Here is a 16,974-nt window from a genome sequence, read left to right as displayed (position 1 = left end):
AGCGAGTTAGGAGGTAATTGTTGAAGATAATTAATTGATGTTTACAACTTTTGGAATAATAAAATACATTTTTGTATTTATATAACACGTACTTATTTGTCTCGTACTTGCAATTGAATCATGTAATATTCTTTGGTTTTATGCTGAGTTTTGTTTTGTTACCGGTACCTGAAGAGAAAGGAAATTTTGAGAAATAGGTTTATTTATTATACATGATGATTCAAGAAGTTATATTGACAATTATGGAGTTGATTCTTGGCAATTATTTTGAATGAGAAAGTTCTTACAAATATGGCCCGATTTTCATTTATAAATAAATCTCCTTAAGCCCAAGTTTTTATTTGTTCCTTTAACTAATATTCCACATTTCTGATGCAGATTCCTCAGTAATTTTCATCATAGTTCTGTTATTTCTAAGGTCCGCAATAAGTTGAGTTGTTTCATTGCTGCATTTAGTTGTTTAAATATTATTTATAGAAGCTTTTAATTTTTGTAATATCCGTCCATGTTTAAAGGTTTTGTCTCATACCATCAACTAGTGTCATTGTCTGTGGACTACCATTGGATCTGGGTTTATGGGACCCATAACAATCCTTAGGATGGTTTACTTCAGAAGAGGAGCAAAGCTGGAAGGTCCGTTTAGTAGTAGATTAACAACACTTAAAAATAGACCGTCTTGAGCGAGGAAACTGCAGACAAAATTTACTGGTCATGTTGTCCATTTCAAAATGCAACTCTCAAAGTAACATAATGGGCTTAAATGAGTGGTCCCAGTGTGTCAGTTAGTTTCAATTTATGTGAGGTATTTTGTTCGTGTGTAGGACAAAACCCGAAAAAGAACTATACGTTCTTTGTGAAAGTCCACAAAGGAAATCTGTTACTTAGTTTCGATTGTACTTTTGCTCCAGTCATGGTTGCCTCGCCTTCAACAAGAAACAAGAATTTATTTTAACTTTATATATCGCGTATTCATTTCAAAACTTCCGACTTTGAATAATTTTAGATGTGCAGGAAACACGATTTTGAGGAAGAAACACATCGATTTAGCTTTCGAGGGAGAAGTTCAAAACTACTCTTCTATTTTCTTTTCCACCCCTTTATCCCCATTTTTGAATTTCAAATTACACCCTTATATTCAGGCATATAATTTTAAAGGGGATTGTAAACCCTTTTCATCTCCAAAAAGAAATTAATTGAGTCCATTCTGAGATAGAGCCAGAAAAGTAGGCTATGATTTAATGAATTAAAGTTTAGTTGATATTAGACCATATTAGGAAGATACTGTGCTATTACTGTATGTACTAGAAAACAAATCTGTTGTTTGCCTGATATGATTGGAGTTCCTGTTGTCATGGAATTATATACTCTTTAACATTCTAGGTCCTATCACGTGTGTAGAATTTTTGAGTAGCTGTAAGCTGTGAACTATTGTTGTGATTCTGTTTCTATTGTCATTTTGTGATGAGCAAGAAACGCTTCCTCACATCTTGGGTTTTTGCCATCTTGGAGAATTGCTCTGAATCAACAGACATAATACGGTTCGTTCTCTCATCGCATCTCCAATCCATCAGAATGCTTCCTATGAGGTTTATGAGGAGGTTGGTTGCGTCTCTTCTGATGGCTCTACTAGACGGGCTGATATCATCATAATTGATCGACAGAAGGATAAGGATGTCATTCTTGATCCCACAATCCGTTTTGAGATGCACGAGCAACAGCCACAAGAGGTGTGTCTTGAAAAACAAGTCATATATGAGCCTTGTTGTCAGCATCTTGGAGCACAATACCACATCACACATTGTACAGTTTTTGGTCTCATGTTCGGTGCCCATGGCACGATCCCACGAGAAACTTTAAATCAATTTAAACAATTTAAAATTTCTGATGCAACGATTGATGCCATAGGATCTCATGTGTTAAAATCATCATTAGCTATAATTAGTAATCATTTGTACCCAACAAACTTTTATTGTAAATGATTTCCTATGTTTTCATATCATTTATCTTAATGTTTTCTTTTTCCATTCAAATTGTCACACAATTGGTTTTAATGATTATTCTTTATGAATTGATTAGTAGGCCGATCTATTCGAACCCTTATTTAGGGCGGCTTTTTTTTGTTTAAAAAATTACTCGTTTTTAATCCTTGTAATCATATTAATTTTATTCATTAAATGATAAGTTTCTGGCTTTATCTCTGAAACGTATAGACCGAATAACTTGTTTTTTGGTAGATGGATAGGATTTATCTTTTATTTTAAAATGATCTATCTGAAAATAGAGGATACAATTTGAAATTAAAAAATTGGAGTGGACAGGGGTGAAAAGGTGGAACAGAAATTTCATTCAGTAGTGGTTTTGAACTTCTCCCTCGAAAATTAAATCGACGTGTTTTTCCTTAAAATCGTGTCTCCTGTACATTTAAAATTATTCAAGGTTGACGTTTTGAAATGGACACAGGATATATATTTCCGCTTTTTCATGTGTCCTTCATGTGTTTATTCGTTGCTGGTTTTTGAACATTAGTAATGTTACCAGACATCTTATATTGCATTGAAAAGATAGAAGGAAGACATATATGTATAAAAATATGCAGTAAGAGAAAGTATGGTATTTAATTTCGATCTCTTAATTGACATTTTAGAAAAAGTCGTTTGATATTGAGTGAGGTTATGTTCACTTCTTCTTGTATACTTGCCTAGGCTCAAGATACAGAAACAGTAAATAGTTAAACGGTTCTCACTAGCTGAAAGTGTTGTTTGTGTGGCAGATATTACTTGGGCCACTTTGTCGACTCATACCGTCAGGCCGGTATTGACATAATGCAGGGTCAGAGCATCGATGACGAGGATCTCGAGAACTGCGCCAATGAGCTACAAACTGCCGCTAGTATAGCGCAGGCTCTCGTCCCATTGTCTCCACCCATGTACATGTCGGACTTAGCACTGGGACCAGAGCTGAAGTTTCTCGACGCCATGTACCACATGTCAAGGTGTGTAACTTGCTGTTCTCGAACACTCATTCGTTCGTTTCATGCAACAAAACTCTACTTCTTTTTTGAGAAAATGATTACAGAACTCTCCGAGGATGGAGAACTTGCTTGCCATGAACCTTCATTCGGTATTTTAAAATTATTTAATAGACATCAGACTTCTTACTTTTGTCTGATTATGTATATTTATCTAATTATTTTGCTTCTCTTACATACAGTACTGTTACCAAATACCTTACTATAATAATACCGGACAGCTAGCAGTTTTACGTGCGAACGACGATGGTGCTGCTACCTACCTGCCGGGATGGAGATACTCGCAAAACAAGCTGTAATCAACTGCAATGTATATTATTGCTGGGCTAGTTAATTTGTTAATAGTTTTATGGATTAGTACTAGTGTTAAAATGTCAGGTGTATATGTGCTGTTTATAATTGTGACAATTGCAGCCTTACAAATTGCTCCAAATCGTACTTTCGATTTCCGACAGTTCATAAAACGTAAGTCAACAACATTCTTTAGTAGGCCTAATTCCTTCGTCTTTCTGTTGATAGAAAAATACAAATTAGTTTTTTTTTATTTAGACCTAATAAATAAATAGAAGTTAAAATGTATTGGATTTTAAGGTTTTATTAAATTAAGTTTTATTGTTCTCCACATGCCTTTACTAATTATTACAAGCTTCAGATTACTATCAATTTTATCTTTGCAGTCGTCAACAATGCGTGTATAAAACATTACTGTAAATTCATTCCTAATATCAGATTGATTTTGTCTCGGTAAACCAAAGAAAAAATATGTAACAATTAATTACGGAAAGTAATATGAAGTATGCAATATTTCTCATAATATGCAGCTTTGATATAAGATAATAATTTTACATTAAATATTATTCAACATTTCTTAAGTGTTTCATATATAATTCCACATTAGTAACTCACGTTTTAAACAATAGTCCGAATCTCGCTATGTTAATATTTGTATATGTGGACGTAATTCCATCCCTCTGCGCTAGATGTCAGGTCCGCGATTTTTCGTATTCACGCCAATGCTGCTAGTATACAACTGTCCGGTATTATTATAAGTAAGGTATTTGCTGTTACCATCCATTTATAATTTCATCTAAGTCAAATAATAAAATGAGACTACCTGACAGCAATAATAAAACTATTTCATATCCCAAAAAGTATTAATTTATGTCTTTCTTTTTCACTGATGAAATAGTTACGATTCTTTCCAATAAATTTAAGAATCTAGGCTTCAAAATTTGGCCAAGGTATTTTTGTTTTCCTTGGTGGGAGACTATAACTACTTCACATACAATAACAAATATTACACACAAACCGAAGGCCTACCCATGGGATCACCCATTTCCAGCATAATAGCAGAAATATTCTTACACCACATAGAACAGACATACATACTAAACAAAGACAACAACAAACACGCAGACAACATCATATATTGGCACAGATACGTAGATGACATACTAATACTATATAAAGGAAACAAAAGACAGATCCAAAACCTACATCAACACATAAAAAAAATACACCCAAAGCTACACTACACATTAGAAATTGAAAACAACAAATCCATAAATTTTCTAGAAATCACAATAACAAAAGTAGACAACAAACACACATTCAAAGTATACAGAAAACCCACAACAACGACAACACACATACACAACACATCCAACCACCCCATACAACACAAACAAGCTGCATTCCGAACAATGGTACACAGACTACTCAACTTACCAATGAATCAACAGGATTACAACGAAGAGCTAAACACAATCAAATACATAGCACAAGAAAACGGATACAACCCCAACATAATAGACAACATAATATGTAAGACAAAACATAATCACAAAAAACATAAGAATACAACACAAACATAAGAACACAAAAAATACATCATACTAACATACGAAAATAAAAACACATATAAAATTGCAACCTCATTCAAGAAATTAAAATACAACATCGCATACAGAACAAATAACACTCTACAAAAACATCTCAACACACAAACAACACAACACAAACAAACAAATACAACCACACAGGCGTATACAAACTCAAATGTAACGCCTGCAACAACTTCTACATAGGACAGACAGGCAGATCGTTTCAAACACGTTACAAAGAACACATCACAGCCATAACAAAATTACAAAACACCTCCACATATGCAGAACACATCACAAATGCTAACTACACCCACAGAGACATCAACACAGACATGGAAATACTACACATCCAACCAAAAAGCCAGAAACTAAATACATTAGAACAATATGAAATATACAGACACACAAAAACACACCCCAACTATATTCTCAACACACAACTCAACTTCAAAACACACACACTCTTTGACTCTACACTATACCACAGGAACACACCCTCACAGGAAACAGAACAAGTGGCGCCAAGACCAACAACGACCAGTTCTGAAGATGACCCATAAATAGGTCGAAACATATAAACGAGGTACGTTGAAATTTAACACAGGAAAGTCTTACCATACATGTTGCGATATAAAAATTCTTTCCATGATTTTATTCTGTAGGACCCGTGTTATACAGAGTAATTCGAAAGTACCTGTACAAATGTTATGGGTGTAATATAGAGGTAAAAATAAGACTAAAACATTCTATACAACTTTTCCCGCAAATTCTTATTTTCAGAGTTATGATCCATAATGTCCTATCTTGGTAGGCATAAAAAACATGGGCCAGTAAAGCCTTCAGATTTGTTGTATTTGCTTACATAGTGACTGTGGTAGATGTTTGTTATTCATACACCCCATTACAGTTGATTCCGACCTGATAGGGCTTTGTTTACTGTATGTAGGATGTACTAATCTTGGAATGTTACAGACTGCAACTCATTCCAAACAGTTTCACAGCTATTTTGAGTTCGCTGCTGTAGTTCTGTTACATTCGGAATTTGAGTGGCATGAATTTTGTGTTAAAGGTGCTTCCACGTTAGAAATACAGTATAATTTTTTACACTGTTGAACTAGTAAAGTCCAAGAAGGCCTTGTTCGACCATATTAGCAATCAACCACTTAAACAACATTTTCTCTTACAATCTAGGTGCATTACTAATTCTACCTCTTAAAGCGCTTAGCTAATATACTTACTTACTTACTGGCTTTTAAGAAAACCCGGAGGTTCATTGCCGCCCTCACATAAGCCCGCCATTTGGTCCCTATCCTGAGCAAGATTAATCCATTCTCAATCATCATATCCCACCTTCCTCAAATCCATTTTAATATTATCTTCCCATCTACGTCTCGGCCTCCCTAAAGGTCTTTTTTTCCCTCCGGCCTCCCAATTAACACTATATGCATTTCTGGACTCGCCCATATGTGCTACATGCTCTGCCCATCTCAGACATCTGGATTTAATGTTCCTAATTATGTCAGGTGAAGAATACAATGCGTGCAGTTCTGCGTTGTGTAACTTTCTCCATTCTCCTGTAACTTCATCCCTCTCAGCCTCAAATATTTTCCTAAGCACCTTATCCTCAAAGACCCTTAACCTATGTTCCTCTCTCAAAGTGAGAGTCCAAGTTTCACAACCATAAAGAACAATCGATAATATAATTGTTTTATAAATTCTAACTTTCAGATTTTTTGACATGAGACTGGATGATAAAAGCTTCTCAACTGAATAATAACAGGCATTTCCCAAATTCAATAAGAATATCATATAAAACTTCTCTTTTAACCGAGTCATATGCCTTTTTGAAATCTATGAATAACTGATGCAATGGCTTAGCTTATTAACAAACAAAAGTGATCATAAAATGTTATGGTTGGAAACAGGAAGATAAATTAGAATTTTAATAAAAGTTGTGCATTGTTCAGTCGAGGACTTCATTGTTTCTTAATAAAACAGTCTACTTTTCATGCTGGAGGCATTTCCCTCCCCCAAATATCTTAATTAGTTCCTGACATTAGTGTCGCTTCCAGGTACTAACATTATTGCATGTGCATTGGAGTATTTAGCTAAGGAATTCCTTGCTGTTGGCATTCTTTTAACTGTGTAGTGCATTGGTGTATTATGTTCGTGTTTGATAAAGGGTTACGAAAAATGTATATGTATCAGTGACAGGATAAACGGAAGTACCTTGAAAGAAAGTGCTCCAATAACATTTTCCATTGCAAACTCCACATGGTGCCAGGTTTTGAACCTGGATCTTCAATGTAGGAAATCAGTCACTTAGCTAGTGATACACCTCATGAAATAGTGTAATAAAATTAAAATTTGATGTATCTATCTTAGAAAAATTCTTATTAATGCTCATTAACTAATAGATTGTTTTGGAAATAATATTTTGAGTGTACGAATAGCATGTAATATTTCATGATGTTAGTTTTAAAATGCATGCTATAGCAATATCGTTTTTATTTTGATAACGTTTGTTCTCTTTCACTTTATGTTTGCGCATATTTTCATTTTCTTGCTATTGTATTACTACAAATTTAACTTATATTTTTATACATCTTGATTACACAACTTTTAACACTGTATCACTTCGGAATATGTATGATAAGTCTTTCTTGTGTTAAATTTTAATTTACCTTGTTATCATGTTTCGACCTATTTTTGGTCATCTTCAGAACTGGTCGTTGTTGGTGTTGGTGCCTCTTGTTTCCTGTGTGGGTGCGTTCATGTAGAGTCAAAGAGTGTATGTGTTTTGAAATTGAGTTGTGTGTTGAGAATATCGTTGGGGTGTGTTTTCGTGTGTCTGTATATTTCATATTGTTCTAGTGTGTTGAGTTTCTGGCTTTTTGGTTGGATGTGCAACCACCCCACACAATACAAACAAGCTGCATTCCGAACAATGGTACACAGACTACTCAACATACCAATGAACCAACAGGATTACAACAAAGAACCAAACACAATCAAATACATAGCACAAGAAAACGGATACAACCCCAACATAATAGACAACATAATACGTAAGACAAAACAAAACCACAAAAAACAGAAGAATACAACACAAACACAAGACCACAAAAAATACATCACACTAACATACGAAAACTAAAACACTCATAAAATTGCAACCTCATTCAAGAAATTAAGCTACATCGCTTACAGAACAAATAACACTCTACAAAAACATCTCAACACACAAACAACACAAACAAACAAATACAACCACACAGGCGTATACAAACTCAAATGTAACACCTGCAACAGTTTCTACATAGGACAGACAGGCAGATCATTTCAAACACGTTACAAAGAACACATCACAGCCATAACAAAATTACAAAACACCTCCACATATGCAGAACACATCACAAATGTCAACCACACCTACAGAGACATCAACACAGACATGGAAATACTGCACATCCAACCAAAAAGCCAGAAACTCAGCACACTAGAACAATATGAAATATACAGACACACAAAAACACACCCCAACGATATTCTCAACACACAACTCAATTTCAAAACACATACACTCTTTGACTCTACACTACGAACTCACCCTCTTAGGAAACAAGAGGCGCCAACACCAACAACGACCAGTTTTGAAGATGACCAAAAATAGGTCGAAACATGTTAAAAGGTACATTAAAATTTAACACAAGAAAGACTTACCATACATATTCTGAAATATATTTTTATATTATTTAGCATGCACTTTTGCTTTTCTTTTTTATATGCGATATTAGTTTTATGCTCCGAGTTTGATTGTAACTTTATTTTGTTCATTCCTTAATTTAAAATTATTATAAATGCATGTTTTTACGTGTGAGGCGTCCCAGATGATGAGAACTGTGTGTACAGATCCAGAAACAAAATTTGGGCCACCTGAATTTTCCAAGTTCCAGTTATAACTAGACCTCGGATTTTTAGGCACTTGAAAACTAACTTCTAGGCACCTAAAATATAGGCTCAGAATTGATAAAAATAGACAATATAAACATAGATTTAGGCACCTAAAAATACAATTTCAAACAACTAAAAATACTATTTTATGCAACTAAAATGTAATTTCTATCCACACAAACTACAATAACTATAAAAATCTAATTAATTAGTGGATATTAAGCATTATAGTCCCGTCGCTCTAATTTCTGGCAGCCAATCACGTTGCAGGTCGGCTACATTTAAACGTGTGCGTCTTGTGATTCGCTTATGAAGACGTTATTCATTTGTTAAGGCTCGATAAATACTTAATATAATCGCCCGCCATTTTGGCTCTTTCGTTGGCGTTCGCAGAAAGCACACGAAGACGTTATTTGCTGAATTACAGTGCGTTTGATTCATTATCATAGGAGCTACGACATGATAATGTTTAACAGTGTGGAAAATAGATTCCTCGTATGGTAGCTCGGGAATGAAAGGACAAAAATGGTGAACGATATTACCTACCTAGACTTTATAGAGCCTTCACTTCCTAAGACGTAAACAAAGAGGCGGAGTCATGCTGGAAATAACAGCGTCGCGACTATAGTAGTAGTTTTATTTTTGCCTGGCAGAGTTAGGGCCATAAGGCCTTAACCAGGCATTACGGTATACAGTGACAAAAACAGTAAAAAATATTGCAGTTAGAAACTTTATTTTTGTTAAGTCTTAGATTATGAATACCAATAATAATTTTTAATAAATTCATTGGCCTCATTGCTCTAAGACTGCTAATACATAATACAATTAAATTAATTTATTTACCAATGAATTTACAATTAACATATTATTCATAATAGGCATTGCAATACATAACAACGTATTTCTCTAATTTTCTATTGTGAAACTTTGTCTTTTTTTAGAACCATTTTATAAGCGAAAAAATTTCTTCCCAATGATACCGAGCAATGGATGCATATGGATGCCTCATTTTAATTATTGCGATTCTTTGCTAACCAATGTAAGTTCACTCTTAGCTAAGAGACTACGTGTTCATAATGTGTGCATACAATTCATCTGCAGTACTCGTAAATTTAACCATATAATGCCTTCCCTCCAGAAGAGCATTCAGAAACTGGTAATGCTTCGATTTGACAAAAAGTCGTGATATAGGAAATGTGAAAAAATTGTCAATAGGCCTACCATAAATTGTTATTGATGATAAGTATTACCACTTAACTTAAAAAAAAAAAAAAAAAAAAACTGAAATTGTTCATAGACTCTTTCTTTGTTTTCAGGAGGACGATTTTAGTAATTCCTAACAAAATTTGAGAATAATAATGTTAAAGGCATGCCATTATGTCGTCACAGTGGTGCTTATTGTGGTGTACCGTTACGGTACATATACCTGCCTGTAGTGATAGGAATAATTCAGTTTTACTTACACATGTACCTGAAAATCTAGCTAATGAATATGTATTTCCTACTGGGAAGAGATGTCGAAAAAATCGAATAATAGAAGTTCGAGATATAGAAAATTATTACATGTAAATCATATATGATTCCGCCGGGAAATTAAAATTACTTCGAGATACCGAAAAATCGAATTGAATCGGTTATTGTTGAAAGGAACTAAGTCCACTTTTTAAAGTTTTGAGATAATCGAAAAATACTGTTTTTTGGATAATCTATCGAAGATTAAACCAACATAATATTATACACATAAAAAATATGTGAACAATATATGTTGGTTTAATCTTCGATAGATTATCCACATAACAGTTTTTTTTCGATTATCTCAAAACTTATAGCCGGTATAATAAGTGGTGGGTTGACAGCCATGTTCGTGCATCAACTATTTTTCCGATGTCATGTCTTGAAAACAGCCCTCGCTTTGCTGATATGCAGTTGATATGACAACAGGCTGGAACATCACCTCATTTTGGTGTGAGTGAGGGACTTCTTGAACCAGCAATTCCATGAACGGATTGACCGTTGTGGCACAATAGAATGGCTCCCAGATTATGCGGCATGACGACGTGAGATTTTTCACTGTGAGGTATCTTGAAAAATGATGTTTTTGTTTAGAAATGGTCATTCACGAAAATTGTGAGTTAAGTTTGCTATCTGCAAATTAGTGTCTAAACATAGTGAATTGTGTATCGAGAAACAGGGCCTCCATTTTGAATAAAATCTGTAAAGGAATATGTAGTGAAATGTAAATTGAATGTAAATAAATGTAAGGAAGTGTTTGGGGAAAGCGACTTTTAACCCACTCTGTATATGTAGTTTAAAATTCATGTGACTTTTAAATACCGATTGTTGTATATAAAAATGATATTAGAAAATATAACAATATTTTATGTAAATATGTGAGAAATTACATTTATCTACTCGTACATAAATACAGTTTATTATAAGTGAAGTAAAATGTGTCTCTTTTTCTGTACTTACTTTAAGGGGTTAGGCACAGCTTTCAGCAGTAAAATTTTGGAAATATTCAACTTTTTTCCCCTCCATTACTGTATCTTGTACAATAATGAAAATTAGTATGTGTAAAACACTGTCCTGCTATATGAAAAAAAATATTTTTACGATTTAAAAAAAATATTTACATTTTTTTGTTTCAAAATTCAGTTCACTGTGCACATAACTCAAAAACTATCCAACATTCTCTGATGAAATTCCTTGTGTGTATTAATGTATGTCATATCTACAATATGATGCAAGATCACTTCTCTATCTTTGATAGATTGTCTGATAAAAAATAAATTTATTTTACAAAATGGTCAAATATCAGTATTTTCTTCTAACGCAAAATAAAAAAAAAATTATTTATTAAGGAATGTAGTTGAAAGAGCATGATATTGTAAACATGAGTTTCATCAATAAAATAAAAGAGAGAGAACATGAAAAAGTTAACAAGTTTATGAGTTATGAGGGAAACGCTTCATCACTGTACAGTGAACTGCACATTTTGAATTTTGAAAAAAAAAAAAAAATATATATATATATATATATATTTTTTTTTTTTTTTTTTTCTTTTTTTCCCCCCACATAGCAGAAGGACAGTGTTTTACACATACCAGTTTTCATTATTGTACAAGATACAGTAAGGGAGGAAAAAATGTTGAATATTTCCAAAAAAATTGCTGCTATAAGCTGTATCTAACCCCTTAAACATTAAACCTTTCTCTCTTTATTTCTGTTCTTCCATGAATAGCTGTTTCACGTGAATTTGCAAGTCTGTGTGTGTGTTCAGAACCGTTTTAGTGTATGGGTGCCTTTCAAGTGTGATAGTAGAGATTAAATGTGAAGGACTGATGTAAGAATGTATTTATATAATGTAAGACTATCCCTTGTTCCAAAACCTCATACAAACTCAGGGACATAGAAGTCATGGGTTTAATGGTGGTTGCAACAATAAAGGAAATTTATATGCTAGCTTTGAAGAGTTTTCTACAGATATTACAGCAACACTAGTACTTCAGACTGAAATTGAATTTTCTCATTTTATTTTCAATTTAATTTTTATCTTTATCTTTTTACTTTACTGCAAATTTTTCATGATCTTAAATTGTAAGTTACAGGACATTGTAAATTTCAAACGAGTTTCTTGTGAGAGATGCCTTGGTGGTCTAATGGTTAGAGCACTAGACTTATAGTTCTGTGAGTCCAGGTTCAATCTTCGTCACACCCCCGATTTATAACTTGAGTTGGGGAAGCCCGTGGTCTAGGTAACACAGAGGTTTTCTCCGAGAGCTCCCAACAAATCTCAGTCTCATTGTAGGTATAGCATATACCAGCATCCTATGGCGCACTCTGAGCAACAACTCGGTTTGGTAAATTGGTTTACGCACCTGCTTTCACATACACTTTCTTAACAGCTTTACATTGCGAAGCTTATTGTTAGAAATTTATCTCTATCCAAATACTGTCTTCTAGTTCTTCCACCATGTAGTAGTTCTGCCGTAAATCCTGTCTTTTAAATTTCCTATTACATACACATTAACAAAAATGTAGTTTAGCGGCCTATCATTGTAAGGGCTATTCCATATGAAATCGATCAGTAAAAAACCTCGCATTTTTTTAATACTCTTAATTTTTTTCCTATTTATACAAGGTGCTGAGGAGAGTGCATTTGCAAAAATAAACTATCGAAAGTAAAACGGTTTTCGTATTGTTGAGCGACAAATTTATCGTATTTTATAAAAACAAGCCTCTTTCAGCACTCAGAACTCTGGAACCGTTTACTGCAGAACATTGAACGGGAGCTCATTTTGAAGCTGACATTTGGTAGGTTATGTTAAGAAGTAATCCTTATTTTTATTGTACACAGAGAGACAGATAATCTGATTTTTACTTACTTTTAGGCTTTTTGACAATTTGTAAAAATGTAAAAAAATGTTGAGAAAAAACCTTGCATTATTAAGAGGGATTCGGCATTGTTTTCTTAGTGGCTCGACAATAAGTTTCGAGGATATTAAATAAATTATTTTCACATGCCTAGACTTGAACGACGCAATACCGTATGCACTGGCCGAGAGATGAAGATAAGCGAGCATTGGGCGTCATTTTACTCCTGTGTTTATGAAAACTTGTGATAAAGCTAGCCTAGCTATGTGCTACTAGACGAAACATCACGTGTTTGTCTCCTGGCCTTGGTTGTCTCGGCTAGCTCCTGCCTCACAGTCAGCTGGTTAGTTCACGCGCGTACTATTTATTTTCTTTATTTGATATTTTCAATACTTTATCAACGATGCACCAGTAAAAAATATGTGTCTATTTGTACTTTCAATGCGGAATCTAACCATATATTTTAAAAATATTTTTTCGTGGGCAAAGGTGTCTTAATGAAGAAAAATCTAAATTTCTCCATTTCCATAAAAAGTAAGAAAAACTGTTTATACATGTCAATATAAACTTTAATTTCTCAGCATCAAAATAAACCATGATTTTGATCATTGGGTGAAAGGGTTTCGGAGCTACAACAGTTTAAGGTTGCTAATTTTATGAAAATACGATGAATTTAAATATTTTTAATTTAAATACTATGAAGTTCTAATGCTTCAAACTTTGCACAAAGCATTGTATCACAGTTGTCAACGGACAGAAAAAGTTTCATTGTATTTAAAAATTGCAAGGTTAATTTACTCTATATTTCGGTCGATTTGAGATGGAATAGCCCATACATACAAACACACAAACTTGAACGAAGGCTTAGTTTAGCGACCCCTTAATGTGGGTTACAAACAGAAACTAGACACACATTGTCCAGAGTATACTAACTGTACCTTTATCGTGAGTGCAGCTTAACATTCTATCTGTGCGGTAACTGTTGGCTGTGGGATAGTAAAGAAATAACCAAACTGTATTTGTATTGTGTCTTTAGGCGTATATTTGCTCATTAATGAAATTTCTGTGGTTTTTGATTGTATTGTGCTTTACAAATTATATGGGAAATGGAATTATTTCACCCTTTAGCATTAAAACTGCAGTAGTGGATTCTAACAGCATGTCATACTAACGATCTTATTTGTTTATGTTGCTGCTATACAGGTACTACCTGAGTCGATTCAAGGACGCATACAGACAGGCCACCATTGACATGATGTTAGGTGAGTGTGAACAGAAGATAGATTTTGTTTGTTAGAAATGCCATCTCCTTGAGACATTACTCATCAAGAATCTCTGTGTCTCTGTACTTCCAGTTGAGTTCGGAAATATTTTTGTTGTAAAATTGAGTTTTTCAGTAAATTAGCTAAGCCACAACTAAGTTGAAAAACACTGAATTTTTCTTAGAATGCTAACTTTCATACGTGGGAAAGTTGCTATTGGTGAGAGTTGTTATAGTTGTCTTTGTATTCTATGTTGGTAGAATTTTAAGCAGAAAAAAGTAGGTGTGGTTTCTGACTGGATGAAGTAAATGCATTGATCTCATGGAATAGATGTAGGAAATGTGAAAGATCCATTTGTTAATGTTAATGTTATGTTTTATTTAACGATGTTCGCAACTGCCAAGGTTATATCAGCATCACCAGTGTGCCTGAATTTTGTCCCGCAAGAGTTATTTTACATGCCAGTAAATCTATTGACATGAGTCTGTCGCATTTAAACACACTTAAATGTCATCGACCTGAGCCAGGATCGAACCCGCAACCTTGGGCATAGAAGACCAGCGCTATATCAACTGCACCAACCCGGCCGACGCCGTGTTTTTTCTAATCATTTGTGGATTTTCTCCTAACATATTCACGTCATACTACTACTATTATTATTATTTTATTATTATTATTATTATTATTATTATTATTATTATTATTATTATTATCATAATCATTTTTCTGTCACGTGTTAGACGTTCCTATTGATCTCTTGCCTTTGAATAAATAATAATAATAATAATAATAATAATAATAATAATAATAATAATTATTATTGTTATTATTATTATTATTATTATTATTATTATTATTATTATTATTATCTTCCTATCATGTGATCTCTATGTTATGTGGTATTCCTATTGAGCTCTCTCCTTTGTGTAAATAATGATAATTTGGCGTGGAATTCGACTATTATTATTATTATTATTATTATTATTATTATTATTATTATTATTATTATCATAATCATTTTTCTGTCACGTGTTAGACGTTCCTATTGATCTCTTACCTTTGAATAAATAATAATAATAATAATAATAATAATAATAATAATAATAATAATAATAATAATTATTGTTATTATTATTATTATTATTATTATTATTATTATTATTATTATTATTATTATTATTATCTTCCTATCATGTGATCTCTATGTTATGTGGTATTCCTATTGAGCTCTCTCCTTTGTGTAAATAATGATAATTTGGCGTGGAATTCGACTATTATTATTATTATTATTATTATTATTATTATTATTATTATTATTATTATTATTATTATTATTATTATTATTTATTTTCGTCGTCATCATGATCGTCATCATCCTCTATTAGAGTACCGTACATTTGAAGTTTAAAAGTTGTCTTTGTATTCATAAAGTCAAACAATATAGTATTAAGTTTCGCATATCTCACTTTAATATAGTAGTGAAAATGTGGAATAATTCGAATTCCAGAAAAAGGCATCTTAAATTTAAGGAACTGATCAATTGGCTGTGATTATTAAAATTGCAAGTTAAAAAAAAATGAATCAACTGGCCAGTTGAAAAGGGAAAGAATTCAAAATTGAAAGTTTGAGAAAACTGAATTTTGTTCGTGTTGCTGTAAAAATATCCAATTAACATCACTCTAATTTGAAAGTTATAGTATATGTAAAACATCATTAATAGAATTTGAAGTAATTTTAATGTTACATGGATTTTTCACAGCAACGTGAAACTTCAAAATGCAGTTTTCTCAGAACTGTGTAGTTTGATTTGATTCTGTTTTAAACTGGCGCGTCTGAATGTTGAAAAGGAAAGTACTATAATAGTAATAGTAAACTGCCCCCCCATTGAGGGTAACCCTTGCGGACTCAGTATATCCTCAAAAAAATTATTATATGTACATATGTAAACATAGATATTAAATTTTAAAGAAGGGAAACAAAGAAAAGGGCGTGAAAAATTACAGTTGCTATTAATGTGGCACTATGTGATTAATTAGGATTTGGCAGGATTTTTTTAACACAATTATCACAATGTCATCCCTCAGAGATGATGTTACTTAACTTAATGTCGTTTCATAAAGGATCTCATACATCTTTGTGTATTTGTCATTGCACCATTTGTCTATGTATGAGGAAAGCATGTCGTTGTTCCTGCAATAACTCCTATGTGCAAAATATAAAATTTTTCAGTAGGAAGAAAAAACACATTTATTCGTTCTATGGCAGTGGTACATAGGAGATTGTGAATTCTTACGTTTTCGAAAGAAAGAAATATAATTACATATAGGAGATTTTATTATTTGCTGTATCACTATGTAAGTTATTTAATAGAGCAAAAATCTGAAAATCGATAAATATGTCACACGGGAGTTATTGCAGGAACAACGATGATGTGTAGAGTCCGAAAAAAAAAATTTGGTGTTGAGATAAA

At 33.0% G+C, this 16,974-nt stretch overlaps 1 protein-coding gene across 5 annotated transcripts in view; it reads left to right on the top strand.

Moving 5' to 3' along the window:
• Positions 1-16,974, top strand: part of sp3 (phosphatidylinositide phosphatase spermathreecae) — a 73,390-nt gene that overhangs the window by 29,177 nt on the left and 27,239 nt on the right. For 4 of the 5 annotated variants that reach the window (XM_069839162.1, XM_069839160.1, XM_069839161.1 and 1 more), the window contains exons 10-11: positions 2,771-2,992; positions 14,446-14,504. In XM_069839162.1, the coding sequence (XP_069695263.1) occupies positions 2,771-2,992; positions 14,446-14,504 (281 nt within the window). The remainder of the gene's footprint in view (positions 1-2,770; positions 2,993-14,445; positions 14,505-16,974) is intronic. The other variant, XM_069839159.1, reaches the window with a different exon arrangement.

Source organism: Periplaneta americana, chromosome 11 (genome assembly GCF_040183065.1).
Source record: "Periplaneta americana isolate PAMFEO1 chromosome 11, P.americana_PAMFEO1_priV1, whole genome shotgun sequence".
Taxonomy (NCBI): Eukaryota; Metazoa; Arthropoda; class Insecta; order Blattodea; family Blattidae; genus Periplaneta; species Periplaneta americana.
This window is presented reverse-complemented; position numbering and strand designations above follow the sequence as displayed.